The following is an 18,644-nucleotide window of genomic DNA, read 5'->3' on the forward strand; positions in this document are numbered from 1 at the left end:
ACACAACCTTAACTACAGAATCATTAATTGCTGTATTAAGATAACAGCATCACCTTTTGCTGTCTGTATTTGTAAAATGTGACTTCATAAAATGGTTAGGTTTCTACTCTCATTCAGCAAATATTGCTAATATACAGGATCAATTGTTTTAGAATGGGAACTATGCATAATTCACTGTAACATTTTCAACTGCATCTTTAAGACAGTGTCAGTGAATATGTTTTGATATTTAGCAATAAATTCTATCCATCTACTATATTTGGCATCCATTTTTCTTGTATGTCAGTCATATTTCATTTAGGAAAATAGTATGTTCAACTCAACCATGAATTGTAGCAGTTCCATTATTACCACTGTAAGCAAATTTCCAATGTCTGAGTAAAATCCAAGCAACATTTACAGTTACCCATCAACATCGAATTTACAATACCATGGTTCTAAGTATATATTCTGTCCACAAGCTAAAAAGAGTTTGAAAGCTGCTATTATAATACAATGGATTTGCTTTCTTCCAAAATTAGATAATCATGTGCAACTCTCAGAGATGATACAACTGCTTTGTGTTTGCCATGGTTTATTGTATGGGTACAATCTGTCCGGGTAAAAGGGCACCGATTAGGCAGGAGAAAAGAATGATGACAATTTGCTTTAGCCTGACAGCAGCCCCCAGGTGAGGAAGAGCCAGCTCAGCACAATGACATCTAACAATGTTCAGCAAGGAGAAAATTCTGAGTGAAGGACAGACCAAAGAGGAAGACAGAGCAAGCAAGGAACCCGAACGACAAGCACGGACTGGAAACTCTAAAGGAACAGAGAACTCACTTGCAGCAGGCAACAGATTCACAGACAAGTCTAAGAGATTAAAAAAAAAAAAAGAAGAAAAAAAAAAGGGGGGGGGGGGGGGAACTGTCACAGGTACCCAAAGTGGCAATGTGGAGGTTGTCAAGGTAGTCACTGAAAACTAATTAACTACAAAGGGAGAAAGGAGGAAAGATGCCTCCCCCTTTCTTCCCCTCCATCCTCAACAAAAGAGGTAGGCAGAACATACCTACAAATCCTTTTGCTATTTATCTAAGTTTTCTATGAAAAAGATGTTCTCATCTGGTTTTCAAGATTGGAAATACTTCGGTACAGTTGCTCTAATGAAAATCTGACACAGTTCTGGCTGCGGCTGACCCTGATGTCCTATCACAGCAACCAATATAATCATTTTGCAAGAACTGACACTCAGCTGCGTCCCTAATTCAAACACTAAAATACTGAAGAACAATGAGAATAGTAAGAGCAGCTGAATCGCAGAATGTTCTATCAAATATCTGTGTAACTCAAAATTCAACAACCTATCTGCAAGAGTCAGCTCTCTGACAGGAATACCTAGAGGCACACACCCACAAACTACTGACCCTTTGGCTTTTTGAGAAGCTCCTGCCATAATATTTCTTCCCTAACTTGGAACAGGAGAGTATATTCCAGTAGAACACCTTTGAAAGGAGGCAAGTCTCTAAAGCAACAATTTTCCTGTGAATGCAATCACATAAGCAGGTAAGCATTGAGATGTTCGTTATTTAATAGATGGAATATTTTAAGTTCCTGATATAAGTCAGTTCTAGCACTGTACATCTGAATTTGTCACAGCCTCGTATCTGCCACTCAAGGAAACAGAAGTCAACTTTCAGGGACAAACTCAACTGACCGATGTTTGGCCCTTCAGCCTCCAGTAATTACTTGAAAAAGATCAAACTCAGCAAACCATTTCCAAACTTAATCAAGTACGACTGGCACCAATTTTATTGAAATGAAAGCCAGTATTCACTTAAATTTAAGAGCTGCAGCTGAGAAAGGCAAAGACCGTTTTTAATATAAAGATACTACTAATATTTTATATAGACTACTATGTTCTGTCCAAATGGTTAATGCAACCACCCCTCGCCAAATTACCAGGATTTCTGAATTAATCTGTAAATTGTTCAGCAGAAAATTACCTCTAAGCATCCTAAGTTAATTTTCCAAATGAACTGAACTAACTTTTCAAAGTGAAAAATAAGAAATGCTGGATTAGGTACAGACTTTTCAAGACTGTAGCTTCTATGGTGATGCACAGCTATAGTTTCATTATTCTTATTAATACTTCCTGGAATTAAACTTTAAATAAACAGTAGTTATAAAAAGCATCTACTTTTGACCAGATCATACTTTTCAGTATCATGCTTAGGTTGAGAGTGATGCAAGAGTGAAACTGAATTTCCAAAGATGATCATCTCTCAATCTATATGGTATTTAGAGGGAACATGCCACCACAGGACATTGCATTCCTCTCTAAAGGTGTAGTCTGAAGAAAGATAAGACAATGAATCCACCTCTTCTCCAAGGAGGAACTATATCCAAGCCACATAAACTTCACCTACATCCTTGCGCCTACTGTTTCCAACTAACACTTGGCAGATTTTTCACTTTGGTCAGTGGAAAGAAGTCTGTGCCTCAAAGCTTCAATCCTACAAACATCTGCACATTATTCTTAACTGGACATAAGCAAGTACTTATTTTTGAACCTTCTAAGTGATGTCAGATCCCTTAGCCTTTGCCAATACATGTATCCAAAGTTTAATCTAACTTCAACAACTTTGCAGACCATCACAGATTAAAACCAGTTACAGAGTTTTCAAATATACCAATAAATAGCCTGCCTTGGCCTCCCACCATCCTCAGATAAAATGCATGTTTACTCAAAGCATGATGATAGCTTACACAGACATGAACCAACAGGCTTACTCTGAAGTACTGACTGCAGCTAATCCTCAGCACAACAACAGAACTCACCCAAAAAAGGCAAAGATTCAGGTGCACTAGTTCGTATTACCTCACTTGCATTGACAGTTCAAACCTTCAACTGCAGAAAAGGCTCAGCTTATGTGCCTTTCAAGTTAAGAAACATGGGAATGCTCTTTCTTGCATCACAAGTAATTCAGTATGAATGATGAAAGTGATGTTAAAACTGAATTTTTTTTTTCCCCACAACAGTTTCAGCATCTTGTCTTGCAGTTCCGGAAAGCATAAAGTGTATATTTATTCTTTGGATGCCAAAATTTACTGAATGAAGATTCACCAGCAGCCTGCAGAGAGGAAGATGAGGTTGACAAGATCATAGGAGAGAATTCTTATAAGTTTATTTCCTTGAGCTTAATGGGCTTAATGGCCCATATATATATGTAACAAAAAATTAAATCTGAATGCTCAACAAATTAACAAAAAAGCCACCATTCTAAAGTGGTATCCAGTGACTGAAACGCAGTAGAAAGAAGAGAAGAGTGCTGGATGCCAAATTGAAGTACCAAGACGCACAGGCCCTCAGCAGTCCCTTTCAAGTCTTGATTGTACCCATTAGGAATGCACTACGCTTCTGCAACATAGTTTTAGCACAACAGTCCTGTACAGAGCCACTGAATAACAATAAAACATACTTCTGAAAACTCAGTATTTATATCATCACAAGTGACTAAAATAAATTGAACCCAAAAGATGAAGCACATTATTCCTATCCAAAGGGTTCGGCAAGGGCAAACCAACTTACAAGGAGCCCCAATTGCTTCAGTAAAATGCCTCCTTCACAGACCAAGAAGCAAGACTGGGACACGCAGCACTTGTAACAGACTAGTAAGTGAGGAGAGAGCGCGAGGATAACAGTTGCTAAACTGAGCTGTGAAAAACACCACGCCTATATTTTTTAGATGCAAACAGCTATCTCTGGAAGTAAAACATTTTTTCTTTTTCAAACAGTAACATCTTCCATGTGGCATATTGTCAAAATCTGATAGACTTTGTCTCAAAATACTAAGCTAAAGCTATTAATCAAGGAAAAGTAACAGTTAAAAAAAATTAAACATGAGGAAACAATAAGGTATCACTTCCTTTAAGGTAATACTACAAAACTATCATGCACATAGAAAAAACATGAACAAAAGAAACAGCAGCTTCTTTTCATTTTGAGACTTGTTTTCCAGTCATAACTTTCTGACACTTTACTCATTTGGACTGATTTTTCCCAAAACTGGAGGAATTGAAATTCTAAACTAAAATTTTTCAGGCTTTAACACATGAGGTCAGAAAATAAAAGCACTCCCTTAAGTTAGAAATTTGAAAGAAAAGTAGGCCTTACAAAAGCAGTGTGCCTTTTACCTTACCTGCCTTAAAGATTAAGAGCCTTGAAAAAGAAAACAAAAGTAAAAACACTTCAGATTAACTCCAGCAGACATTTAGACCTCCTTCTGAGTTCATCCTCATCAGAAAGGCTGTAGGCTGGAACCGAACTGGACTTTCTCTGCATTTGCAGTTCTGAGCTTCTTCAACAGAGGTGAGATAAGGTGACTGGAAAAGGAGATGCAGTGTGCATGGGAACAGGCTGGGAGAAGACCATGGAGAAGAGATGTGGGAGGTTTAGATCTGCTAACAAGGGGAGAGGAGTAAGATATGTACGGGAGAGGAGAAAAACAAGGCTAGGATGAAGTACATAAATATTGGGTAAAGAAACAAACAGTGGGGAGGGAGAAGCTGGGCAAAGAAATTGCAATGACTGGAGGTCAGCACTGACTAGGTAGAAAAAAAAAAAAAAAGATATGACAGCTGAAGGATTCACTTCAAGAAACTGGCTACCTCTGCTCATCAAGGAGTACTCTCTCACACAGTCTGGGGTGGGACTCAGAAGTCTACCCTTCCTCTGGTGTCAATAATATGACAGAAGTCTCTGCAGAATATCCTATCTCTCTTTACTGTTGAACAGCACCTGCCTTAGAATAATTTTCACATCAAAAAGTCAAGCATCCAGAGGCTAGGAAATGCCAAAGATAAAGGCTGGGAAACACTATAAAAACTACCAAACAGAATGTATGAAGAGTTGAACTTAACACAGACAACCTAAATTCTGTCATTTTTTAAACTTCTGAGTACTTGACTTTGAAATTTCTATTCTTTAAAAAGATGATGTATGCATACTTCAATACATATGCCATTCAGCCAACAATGCATTAATGCAAAACATTTTCAGGTTGTAAATTTTATGTTGTAATCAAAATTTTAAAAATGAGCAGAGATACCTGTTTTGCAGTCTTGTGTGTTCCTTGAGTCACCCTCTTTGTTTTTCCACCAGCTTGCCACTTTGATTTTCCTGGGGGAGAAGCAACTGATTTAATCAACAATAACAATTTTGATTAAATACAGCATTCTAAAATGCACATATTCCATGTTGCAATGTACTGATAAGACCACAGCATATGAGACAATGGGTTCAATTAATGAATTAAGAGGTTCGTAAAAGCTGTATATTCCAAATATATATTCATCAGTTCAGAATGAGGATGATGCTAGAAGACACAAAAATAGTTAAGAACAGACTAAGGCATAAACAACTGACTTATTATTTCCCCAAAAGGATAATATGCCCTTTAAGCGCTCAGAGACTCTGAAAGGCATATTATTACCACCCTGACATCAAATACAATATCAGTTTTCTATATAAACATTCATTTAAGAGCAGACATTATTATTTTAATCAGATATCATTACAGAATTAAAACAAGGTATATCTTTCTTAGAAAAAACAAACGTAATCATTTAGTTTTAAGTTTTCTTGAATTGTTCAAACAACTCAAACAGTAGATTGACGTATTTTCCGCCAAGAAAGATTGCAAGGGGGGTGGGGGGGGAAGAGAACTTAAGACTGGATTTAATTCACTTAACTTTAGGTACTAAAAGAAAGAGAAAAATGTTTCCAGAGTGCGAGCCAGTTCACTTAAAATCTGAAATGCCCTCTCAAAGTACTTGTCTCTCTCTGCTGGTTACATGAAACAACTACAGCAATTACACTTCCAAGACCAGTTTAAATGCCCACAGTCAGATAGGATGATTTCAGGTCTCAGCACTGAGATAGTGACAATTTCTTAACTGATTAAGAGTTATCTTTGCAAGGCTCTACATTTGTGTCAACCTACATATACCCAACACATTTGCATTTAACCCTTGGGATTTGCTCAGCGGTAATTTCTAATTTTTTTTTATTCTTTTTTTAATTTTTTTTTTTAAGATTTATTCCTCCAACTTAGTATCTAACTTGCAAAACACAGGAATCACAGGATCCAATTTCCAAAAATGTAAGCAAGTAAGACAAAATACTAACTATGGCAAGAACACTCTCTAGCACAGATCTACATCTAAGTAGAAGTTTCAAGATTATTTAGCTGGATGAAGCCAAGCAAATAAATGCATTAACTGAATGCAGTTCCTTCCTAGAACGTGGAAATCATTCTTGAATTTCAGAATTGTCCAGCTGAGTTTTTAACAGTTCTTACACCAAATTCCCTAATGTAGTCCAGCTGTTTTACATTGCTCTGGTTATGTAAAGCAGCTGTAAACCTGTCTTAATCAAGCAGTTTTACAGCTGGTTTGCATCACTGACTATTCCAGGGAACAAGGCCTTTAATTTTAAGACAAATTAAGAATTATTTGCTTGATAATTCATTTTAAAGTGCTACATTAGCCAAAACAACAGGTACAAATTAATATATTGAACTCAATTTGGCAGCATTCAGAAAGAAATAGATTTGGCTACTGCATGTATTAAACTTCTTATTCACTAAAAAGCTTAAACTGTGGATCAATTGTATGCCAGAATTACAATAACTGAAATATTCCAGTCACCAAAGTCTTTCTTCTGATACAATTTGCCTTCTGAAAAGGCAAGACTGAGTGCTATGCCATACAGAACTTGCACAGCGAAAAGGCTTACAAAGTAACATGGGTATGTCAGAACTAAAAAATGGCAGAGGGATGAAAAAATAGAATCACAGTCTCTTCAGACTCCACAAGAAACATCATCTAAGAGCAAGGAAATGTCTGAAAAAGTCACCTGTAAAGATAAATGCAAGTTTTCAGGCACTTTCTATATAAGGCAGACATTTAGAGAGCACAAAACTTATGCAAACACTGGGTTTTGCAAACTTAAAAGCAAATAATTTGTGGTAAGGATTAGTTTTTCTTGAACAACCTCTTCAGTGTATGGGCCAAAAAGATTTCTTTCAAAAAGATTTCTTTCATCAGAAGCCATACTTTGTAGCTTTATTACTCTTTTTCTTCTAATAAATGCCTCTGGTTATTAGAGGATGACTTTCTTTCTGCTTTCGTCTTTCTATAGTGACAGCACAAGAGCCTGTTCAACAGTTACGTGTATGTTCAGTGACTACTGGTATGTAACTATACAATACTACATGGCTGAGATGGATATGAACTTGATGACATATGAAGGGTGTAACCTACTAGGCATCTACCAGATTTTAAGGAAAGAACAATACTGACCAAAGAGGATAATCTAATGAGCTATTAAGTTGGCAATGCGAAATATATAAGTAGCAAAGTTCAGTAACATTCAGGGAGCTACAGACGGATGTTATGCCCTTAAATCCCTTCTCTCTCTCTCTCTGCTAATTGAAACAAAAGGTTTGTGTGTTGTGATGACTTCTTGTCATAAAAAAGGTGAAGTGCTAATATCTCCCCCCAAAAACATTGATAAATTATTTTCAAAAGCAATTTTTTACATTAACAGTCTCAAGAATTAGCAGGCATTGTTTCTTGCATGTCTCTTTTTCAAGATAATTTTATTGATGTGGGAACATAACTCTGGCAATAGCGGGAATCACCTTTCAATTTAGTACTTAATAGCAGCATTCATCTCTATTCTCACTATGGCTTCAGCTGCATAGGTTGTTTCAGTGCTTTTGACACTGTTTATCATCAGGTGTTGAGCAAAAATGATAACAGTTTATTTCTTTTCATCTCTTTGAATGAATTTGAGCATACCACCAGGTAAGCATTCATTTTTTTTTCTTCCATGTCTTATACAGATTGTGAGAAATTTACTGTCACCTCTTTTCTTCCATGTATACATAATATCTCTAAGGAGGGAAGCCTACATTGTAGTGCCATCACTACATATAACCAGTCTGTTCTCCAAAAATCTATCTCACTAGCCCCAGGAGGTACACTTGTCCATCCTAAGAAATATCTCTAAAAAAAATGCTGCTTGGATAAACCTGGCTGCTTGCAGCTCATTTCAAATAAGACAGAGGCGTTTACCTGGAGGAGACTGTGATTATTTCTGAAGTCCTAATTGAGGAAGTATAATGCCTTATTTTATTGTAAGCCAGCTGCTTTAAAAAGCTCGTATAGCTGTAGTAGATTTGATTTTTCTAATTGTACAACACCAAAGAACTAGAGAAATGACTGCTTTCAAGCACGCATATAATCCATAATTCACGTTTTTCCACCTCCAGATTGAATTACAGCAGTATATTTTACATGGAATTACTTCTAAAAATCACTGTCATTGTCTCATCCAGAATATAATGGCTCTGTATTCCACTAACAACACTACACTGGATTCCCATTCATTAGGGTGAAATTCAAGGTTTGAAACTTATAAGCCTTGAAGAATACCTTTCCCTTCATGTTATAGTCTGCCAGTTACAACTAGTTCCAGTGTTGCTAGGACTTACACAAGGTGCTTTCAGTCAAGACTCCTCAACTTCTTTACTTGGTCAAAGACAGCCAAGTTTCAGGGTTTTCATCCCATACTGCAAAGCTTACTTACTCCATTAGGCCCTTGCTAAAGGAGTGGATTAGTCCGCAGGCTCTCCAGAGTATGCCAGCTACCTTTCAACCAATAAAATATGTTTTCTTACCCTGAAAGGCTTAATCTGCAAATTAATTCTTTATGGCAAGAGGCCAAACGATGTCAAACAAATAGGAAATAAGAACAGTTACGAACACAAGCTTTTCCAATTTTTTTGACACATCCCTAAGTTACAAAGCTTATTAGCCCTTAAATGGGAAGTCGAGCCTCTGGGATATTTTAACTGTTAGAGATACTGTAGCTTAGATTTTGTAATAACATTTTTGTGTAGGGCATATTTATGTACAGGACCTCAAATTTCAAGCTAGGTATAGTAAGTAAATAAAAAAAGCAAAATTTCTTAAGTTCTCTGTTAATGACCAAAGCTTTCTAAAGCGGGCAAGACCTAAATGATCATAATAAGCAGACTGTGGCAAGAGGTTTGGAACACCACTTAATTCTGGATACAGAATATCAGACTACTGAATTTTTCACAATTATACGACCCTCTTCCTTGGACACAAAGTCAATCATATTGTTAATTATTCTATCCAACAGTACAGAAGGAACACCTTCACTGCAGCAGATGAAATTTTTTTTTTTTTAATCAGTCAGTACCTCTTCTAAATCATCACCACCATGTTTTGCTTGAGACTAATTTTTCATGTCATTGATCTGTACTCGTAACTAGAATTTCAGATCTGAGCTAATAAGGGTGCACGCAGTTCCAAAATACCTAAGAGAGGAGCCACCTGCTGTTCCAGGAATCGCTCCGCTTTTTAAGGAAATACTTCGTTATTGACAGAAGTTCTACACATCTCCCTCAAGGAATTACAAAATTTTGGCTGCAAGTCTTTTCATTATTGCTCTTTTATCCATGTCCTCTATATAACATGCACAGGTCTCTCAGAGAGAAAGTTAAATGGTAAGAACACAAGCACGTGATTTTTAAAGGAAATAGAAAAAGCGAGGATCCATGTACTGAAGAAATTAATACAGCATTTTAATTTATCAACTCTCCGTAACACTTCCACTGGCAACAGCCAATGTCCATACCCTCACTGTTTCTCTAGAAAAAGACTTTCAGAATGAATAATATAAAACATTAAATCACGTACTGTTACTGCCAATGCAATACTTCTGAATAAATGTTATGAGCAGAAGAAAGAGCAGAAGGACAAAATTCTGCTTTGTACGGAAGAGCTGCTGGACAGGCTCAGGCAACCTGAACCTTTGGCCTGATTTACACAAGCCCCTGAACGAGTTAGAACTGTCCTAATTTATAATATTGCTTTATCATTCCTTAGGGACAAAATACATATTGAAAGATCAGCATAAAATGAATCAGAGCTTACTGACACCAACATATATACCCTCCATGCCAAGAGGAGGGTCAAGAGATAAAGGATGTGGCTCTGCCAGACTCTCATTAGCCACTGGTTCTTTTCCATAGGGAAAATTCCCACTAGACAATTATCAGATTCTCCATACTGTGCAAGAAGGTCAGCCTATGATTTAATGAGAAAATTTGGGGGGAAAAAAATGAAACAAAAACTTTAAATATTACAATGATGCTAATAGTACCAAAAGCAGCAAATGAATACAGCTACTTGGGTTTTAATTAATATTTTGCCATAGTGGCAAAATATATGTAACAAGTATTCAAGTGGCCCTATTTAACAAAGGCTAAAAATCCACATTCACGTTCATTCCTCACATTAAGTTAAAAAAAAAAAAAAAAACCTTTATGCTTAGATCAAACATTCATCTACAACTGTAGATCTACAATAGTGCACTGATTTTTAAGGAAAAATCTTACTTGAAATTTTCCAGAAGAATATTACAAGCAATGTAGAACTAAAAAGTAACATTCTTTAAAGAGAAATTGAACCAACTCTCAAGTAGCTCAAATATACTGTTAGAAATGTATTCCATATTCCTTTTACATATATTCGTTCATATTCCAACCCTCCCCAAACGTGCAAGTCAGACTCCATAAATATTTCAGGCCCCAATTCTACTCTGCTTCAGTGACAGCTATGACTAGTCCGCTAATATCAATGGATCTACTAACAATTTCAAGAATGTGCAGGAGATTACGAGACCAGCAAGCAGATAAATGCATTTTCTGGAGACAGAGGTAAATGAAGCTGCTGTAACAGAAAACTGGCCCACTTAAAAATCCACATACTCATGATAATAAACAGAGCAGCTGCATGTGCTCCAAAGCTGGGAAGTATGCATTTTACCATAACAGACTATGCTTAAGTCTTAATCTGCTTCCTTTTTCTTCTCTTATGAAGTCTATTTTGACTAAAAGGAAACTGCAGTAGTTTCCTTGCTTTTGCTTGATCAAACATGAAGAATTCTCTCACACATTTCTTGACAAATGGCTGCTGTGCCATTTTCTTACTATATGTAGCTAATGAAGATTTACAGACTAGTAGTACCTGTTGTTCTGCTGACTGGTTAGTGCTTACTAAAAATTCCACTATACAAAAGCCCTGTGGTTACAGGCTTTAGAAAGGAAGTTGAAAGCACTAAGACAGCTAGGAGGATGCTGAACTAAGAGTCATAACCTGAAATCAAAGCTTGAAAATTTGGACACTTGCAACTAGGTTTAGGGCTTTTATTGGATAAACAAAAGACATCTACCATTCTGCTTGTCTGTTCAACAGAGGTGCAGCTAAGCATTCTGAACTGAATGGAGTTTTCTTGATGAAACCTATACAAATGTCCATGCACAAACATCTAAATAGATTTTTATTCAACTTGTTATATTCTGTGTCTTTAGACTCTTCAGCTTTAAAAAAGGGGGGGGGAGGGCACAGATCTCTTTTCATTTTTCTCTCACTTCCACAACCTTCTCCAGTGTGTTTCAGACAAAACTGATATCAAAAAACTCCAGGTTTGTATGTGTGCTAGTCCTTCAGAGCAAAATCAAACACTATTGGGTTAACTAGATTCATCCCGATTCTTCTTGATGTCGTTTTTTTCAGGAACTCTTCTATGAACTCATTCTTTCATGTCCACAGGACTAACATTAGAAAGAAAGAAAAACTGCAAATACGCCTTACCATGCCAGAGACAGTCCAAGCCTCGCTTTAGTAGACAGAGGGTTACTTATCTTGTAATGTAGGCATAACTGTACATAGAAATATCTTCTCCACAGACAGAATCACAGAATAGTTTATGTTCAAAGACACTTCTGGAGACTGCCTTAGTCCAACCACCCTGCTCAAAGTAGAGTCAACTAGAGCAGGTTGCCCAGGATTGTTTTTGGTCAGGTTTTGAGCATCTCCAAGGATGGAGAATCCAGACTTCTCCAGGCAGCCTTTTTCAGTAAAAAAGTTTTTACTTTTAGACATTCCTGACTAAGTCTCAAAAGCAGCAGCACCTCCACAGGGACATGTGAGCTACAGAAATACTTAAGGAGGGGTCCTCAAGAACAGCATTCTGATGTCTGGAAAAGCTTGAAAAGTGTAACAACTGAAAGTCTAACTCCTGGCCGCATAAATCATCAGGCCACAGGAGACTATTACAACAGTCGCAAGTCTGTGCTGAGGATTCACTTGCATTGGGTAAAGTTGTCCCCACATATCCCCTTTCAAAAATTCTTCACAACTGTCTACCACAGACTGAAGTGATACTGAAAGAAACTTTCAAATTTCTTTGATTTACAGCACAGAGAGCAATTTGTTGGAATGCTCTAAGCTGTCCCTAAAAATCTGAAACCCCAACTTACAAGAGACTGTTTGTCAACAACCTTTTCCAAGTCCAATATTTAACGTTATTATATTCAACAGATATCTTGATAATATCAGCAAAAGAGGACAGTCTTAGATGTTCTTTAGATAAAAAATTAAAACAACTTTTAATGTGTCACTGTACAGGTTTTACAAAGTTACCTTTCAATGACAGTGCATTCATTTTGAAAAAAGGTTGAAAAATAATACTATGTATACTAAACATAACCATTTAATTTTTTTATGCAGAAATCATATATGTCAGAAGTATGCTTCCATGCTAGCAATTCCAGTGGACAGAGAAATCAGAGGGGAAAAGTTTTGTGGAAAACAGCTGAACACCTACCATCATCCTCTTTGTTTTCCAGTGGGACACTCCATGCAATTAGGTTCCTTGCCGTACGTCCCTCTTCTGCAACTATTTTCCTCACTTTGTCATGACTATTAGAGCGTTGGAAAGAAGCCTAAAAACAAGAAATACAGAGAGGGGAAATATATACATATTTTATATTTACATATACCTATTTGTTTATATGTAGCCCCCCCACACACACGAGAAAGGTTTCAATATATTAATTCCATCCAATATATGGCTAAACCATCCAAAGTGGGGGTGCTTGCGTAATGTATTTTCACCAGCTAGCAGAAATAGGTGTACATATTTATTTTCACAGTCAGCTGTTTTTCTGTGTGATTAGCAGACAGATTTGTCAAAATGATCTGAGTTACTACCCAGTCCTCTGTACAGGTATGTCCAGATCAGACATTTTTTATCTCAATTTAACTGACTGTCAGTGCTGCATCAGAGTAGACTTTACAAATGTTTTAGTTACCTTCAGATAATTAAAATTAATGAATCAAGATAAAAGCTGCATGATACCAAAATACACGTTAGCTGACTGAAGAAAGCCTGGAGAAAGGCACAGGGTTTATCAGAACCATCTGAAACAAAGAAAAAGCTCACTTCTTTTTCACTGAGAATATAGAAAGTAATTCCTGGCAACTATTTTTACTAGAAAGCTGCATGTGTTAAAGACAGAATAATGGGTGCTGAGAATGAACTAATAAACGTATTTCTTTTCACATGCAAAATATACCATTACAAGATCTTTGAAAGCATATATATTAAGAAATAATTGTATCAGCTGACAGATGTCATTTAGATATAATCTTGCCTCTTCATAGACTGTATCAAGTTATTCCCCAGAAAGTAATCCGAAACAAAGCCAAGCTCTGTACAGTAATGCTAAGGCTATGTATTGTGATGGTGCCAAACTGCTGACCAAGGTATTCTTGGACAGTGAGAAACTTAACCACAAAGAAGTTAGGTGAATCTAAACATTACTTTAAGCATTAACAGACTGATTTTCTATAGCACTAATCAGAAGATGCATTCTTCCCCTTTTTGTTCTTACTATTGTATTAAACCTGTAACCAGCACATCTTTAGAAAATAAATACATTAAAAATGAATAGAGCAGATGAGTGACTGTAATTTATCAAGGTGGTAGGAAATGCAATAAAAATGAGAAACTGCTTCTATTTGAATGTTTATGTAATAATATTTAACCTAAATTTATCTCATCCAGATGTCCTCAATTGCTTGTTTCAAAGCCACAGTGTGCCATCTAGTGCTCCACAGAGAACTACCTAGATATACTGTCACGTGATACAATGAAAAAAAGCAAAAATAGCACAGCTCTATAGGTGAATTTTTGAAAATGAAGTAAATTACATAAATATTTCCAAAAAACAACTAAAGCACATTAACCAACACGATCTATTCTAAAATGGTTCTACTTTATCCTTATTCTATATAATTGCCAATTCTGTTGAGCCAAGTTTTTATTGCCTTTTTGCTTAACAATATACTTTTCATCATAAATCTAAAAGTTACTAAAGATTCACAAATGTCACATAACCAATTTTAAATCAATTTCAACTACTGTATAAACCCCCATGTAAATACCTATGGGAGCTGACTTCAAGATCGAGTTAAATTTCATTTAACTTAATTGTCTCTGAAACATGACTGGCTTAAACCAAAATGAGACTGTTCAGACTGCATTTTGCACTAATTTATCCTAAAAATCTTCAAAAACAAACAAAACCCCCAAAACAAACACCTAAATACTCAGCTGGAAATAAGACTCTTCTACTGCATCCCCTGACAAAAATGGGTAAGTAAATAAAAACCTTTCCTGGCAAACATTTACTGGATCTTTTAAAACTTCCAATAGCAGAGCGTGTTCACCCTGCGCAATCAATGCAATGTCTAACTACGCCTTTCCTGCAACATAAGCCCCCTCATTCTTGCCATACAAAGCAGACTTGGAGACCATTTGAATTTTATTTTATTTTCCCCTGTCTTTTATGCTGTTATGTTCTGTTCCATCCTCTATCAGTCTTCCCATCTTCCAGGCTTACTATCCCTACTCCTTTAACCTTCTCTCTCATATTTTCCAGATCTCAAGTTTTCTTGGAGCACTTAGGGTTTTCTCTTTTAGATTGTCTCCAACTGATTCATACCCTTCTTGAAATACAATGTCCAAAAGCAAATACTGCACCTTAGTGGAGGCTTTCTCAATGCTAGATGCCATGGATGGATTATTCACATCTTGCACATGATACTCCTATATAAACAACCCAAAAGGATAAATGTTCTTTTTGCCATATGATATTGTTTTGTCATGACTTACAATATAATCACTTAGACTGTATATGCCATGATATATCACATATAAATTAGCATGACTTACACAATCACAGAACAACAAATATTGGAAGGTACCTCTGGAGGTCTTCTAGCCCAGCCCTCGTCTCCCCAGTCAAAGTAAAGCCAACTCTTTTTCCTAATATATAAGCAGAACTTCCCTTGTTGCACCTATGACTCTCTAATCCTAAGGTTCCTTTCTGCACAAGCACTGCCAAGCCAGTTGTTTTCTATCCTTATATCTGCAGATCATTACTCCCATGTAAGCATAAAACTTTGCATTAGTCCATACTGAATAGTATTTTTTTTTAATAAGCCATTTTCTCCAATTTGTCCAGGTTATTTTAAAGTTCAATTTTAGCTAATGCTTGCAATCTGTGTGCATATACAAGCCAAATGTTTTAGGAAAGTAATACCTATTAACACAGAACTTATTATCCCAATTTTAAATTTTACTCCAACCAATGACAGGTAATTTAAAAAAAGATTTGCTACAGAGGCTTTTTATTTTTTTTTACAAGATCTTCTGGCATCTCTTAAAACTAACGGAAAACAGCATGGATTCTGTATATCCCTATCATTCTGAAAAGGGCATAATTTTAATACTTTCTCTCTATGTAACACCAACATCCAAAGCGGCCAATAACCAGAACCTAAAACAATACTATAGAAACATATCTAGAGAAAATTTCTGAACAAAAGTTTTAAATTTGAAATGGAGCCCAATTGAAATGAGATGTGGACTGAACATTATTTCCTTCTTTTACAATATTATTGAAAGCAATTCATGATGGGAATACTCCCCTTAGTGAGTAACAAACCTCTAACACAGGTATCTAAAGCCATTACTTCACAATACAAAGTTTTTGGCAACTCTTCTGTTCCAAGACATTTCTGCCCTTTTCTTCCCACTACTCGCGCCACGATCCATCGCAAATGTGCTAGCTCAGATGTTGGAGGTGGAGAGGAAGGTATATGCCATGAACATGTTTAGGGAACTAATCCAGATTTTGAAAGTCTTCAGGTGTACTACAGGACTGGCGGAAATATTTTAACAGGATTAACTCCCTTTTCCAGTTTACAACGTAGACTCTCATGGAACGTGGAAAGAAATGAGTGGTGGGAGGTAAGCGGAAGTATCTTAACATCACTTCTCCAAGCACTTTATATCCTGAAACAAGAGCCTGACTTAAAATTCTGGTGTCCATAAGTTAGATATCAATCAAAAGAAGAAACCCCTAAAGGAGTTCTCAAAGGAATAGTTAGCACTAATGAAGTGTACAGCCACCAAAGAAAAGCAGAGAAGCGGGAAAATATTGTGCAAAGGCCATAGTAGGTATGAAGATAGCCTTTTCACTTGACAGGAGCTAAAATACTCTTTTTCATATAGTGAAGTGATTCTGATATACAGGTTTCTGAGAGCTTTTTCAACCTAAAGCCCTTCTGTTTGCTGCTTAAGTATCCAAAGTAGATACATTCTTCAAACTGCTGGAGATACAATCATCCTTTAGGCAAGAGGTGCTATTGAAAAGTGGTTTAGCCTCAAATCACAGACTGTTTTTTGGTTTCTGCTACTTCTTTGCAACTGTTCCCTTATCCTTTGTAAATAGGGAGCATACACTGAGGCCTGACTATGAATATTAAAGGACATTTTATTATGATTCTCATTTTAATGATGCTCAAAAAAATACACGTACAAATATATTTCTATAATCAAAATCATCAGTTTCATCCGTTGCATTCTCAACAACAAAAAAGTCCTGTCAGCACTAATCTCAGCTACTTTAAAAGATAAACACTCTTTATTAGCATAACCAATAAAACAAATATTATGGGCTTACACGAGAGCACAGGTTGGATGAAAGCAGTTGAAACAGGAGTCAACTGAAATAAAAACAAATGTCTAAAAGACTGCAAGAATGAGATACTGACATGCTTAGAAGTGACGCAAAAACAGGAGAAATACTGAAGTTTCTTCCACAGCAAATTTTGTCTTTTAAGGTGTCTCATGATGGTAATAAATTTAGTTGATTCCACTTTCTAGAATCAGTACTGTCAGACAGCAAACAAGGGAACTGCTTCATCAATGAATCGCAACCTGAAAACTTAGGATGCAATTTCCATGTCCTCCATTATCAGGGACTTGACATCTTTTATGAAGTGCTGTGTATCTAAGTATCCCCAACAGCAACCAAAATTAAAACACACAGAATCCACAGGGACAAATTCCGTATTATTATTACTATGAAGAGCAAGTCCCATGTACAAAAAAAGCATACCTCTATTCCTAATTCCTCATATTCTGACCTCATTACTACTTTCATCCTATCAAATCTGCAAATTTCATAGCATTTGCATTGGCCAATTGTGTGGTCACCACTACATTAACTACGAACAATCTTCACTTGAGACTACTGCTCGGGAGTATTTCTTCCCCCAGACCACTGATAAGTGAAATATTCTGTGCACCTTAAAAAAAAAACCAGTATTTTCTTAAGAATTTTTATTATTAAAAGAAAACCTTAGAACTATAAACAGCAGTGCTCCTATTTATAGTTGCCTGGCAAATATGCAAACAAAATACTCTTTAAAAAATACCTCATCATGTAGACACCGACATTTACAAGGATTGATCCTGATTTTCCATTAAAAATATCATCTTCTAACGTTCCCTCAAGACAACGTAACAATGATACGTGTATATGCATACGATCAAGAAAATCTGTCTCAGAGCACTTCTGTAACATTTATATTACTAAGTAAAGCTTTAATTCTTTCTTCCACTTGTTAAGCATTTGTGTCTCAAAAATTTGATAGGAGTTCTCAACTCTATCACAGGAAAAGTTTCCCTTTTTCACAATATGAAAAGCACAAATTACGGATACACACCTTAAAATGACAAACGACCAGCTGAATGCTACCAAAGGATTCATATTTTTCTTTTAGTTTCATCAGCTTCTATAATTTCCTCATATAGCTAGAACTTACATTTTCAGTAAATAAATGCTTTGTTCATGGTACAAATATTTTACTCAAATATTTTTGGAAAAACAAAGATTTTAAGATCTTACAGGTGACTACTGCCACTGCAAATATTTATTTCATTATTTCTAAACTTTACAGTATTCATATCTTGGCAAAAATTTATCTTAAAAATATCTCGTTCATTCTGGCTAATCTAAATTTGCTACATCATTCAAGTAAGTAAAAGACACTCAAAGAAAACAGTCCTCAATTTCATCAGAAGCAGCTGCTTTTGGAGTTTCTTTTGTTTGGAGAAAAAGCTTCAAAAACCAATTTCCAAACCAATTCAAAAACCCCATACTGATTGTACATATATAATTCAAGTATTAAGATTTTCATCAGACTATGCTCAGAACCTGTGACTAATTAAAATATACGCAGTGATACCATATCTCTAATGACATGAGAAAATGTGCCAGGTATGAGATTGCTCTTCATGCCTGTTTCACAGTTTCATAAGCTGACATGCAACAAGGCAGGTACTGCCACATCATAAACACGGATAATGT

At 36.2% G+C, this 18,644-nt stretch overlaps 1 protein-coding gene across 6 annotated transcripts in view; it reads right to left on the minus strand.

Moving 5' to 3' along the window:
• The window catches only part of SCAPER (S-phase cyclin A associated protein in the ER), a 193,762-nt gene that overhangs the window by 170,441 nt on the left and 4,677 nt on the right, over positions 1–18,644 (minus strand). For all 6 annotated transcript variants that reach the window (XM_064517566.1, XM_064517565.1, XM_064517564.1 and 3 more), the window contains exons 3-4: positions 12,746–12,863; positions 5,088–5,158 (exon numbers count right to left, since the gene is read on the minus strand). In XM_064517566.1, coding sequence (XP_064373636.1) covers positions 5,088–5,158; positions 12,746–12,863 — 189 coding nt within the window. The remainder of the gene's footprint in view (positions 1–5,087; positions 5,159–12,745; positions 12,864–18,644) is intronic.

The sequence above is a fragment of the Dromaius novaehollandiae genome, chromosome 10 (genome assembly GCF_036370855.1).
Source record: "Dromaius novaehollandiae isolate bDroNov1 chromosome 10, bDroNov1.hap1, whole genome shotgun sequence".
In the NCBI taxonomy this organism is placed as follows: Eukaryota; Metazoa; Chordata; class Aves; order Casuariiformes; family Dromaiidae; genus Dromaius; species Dromaius novaehollandiae.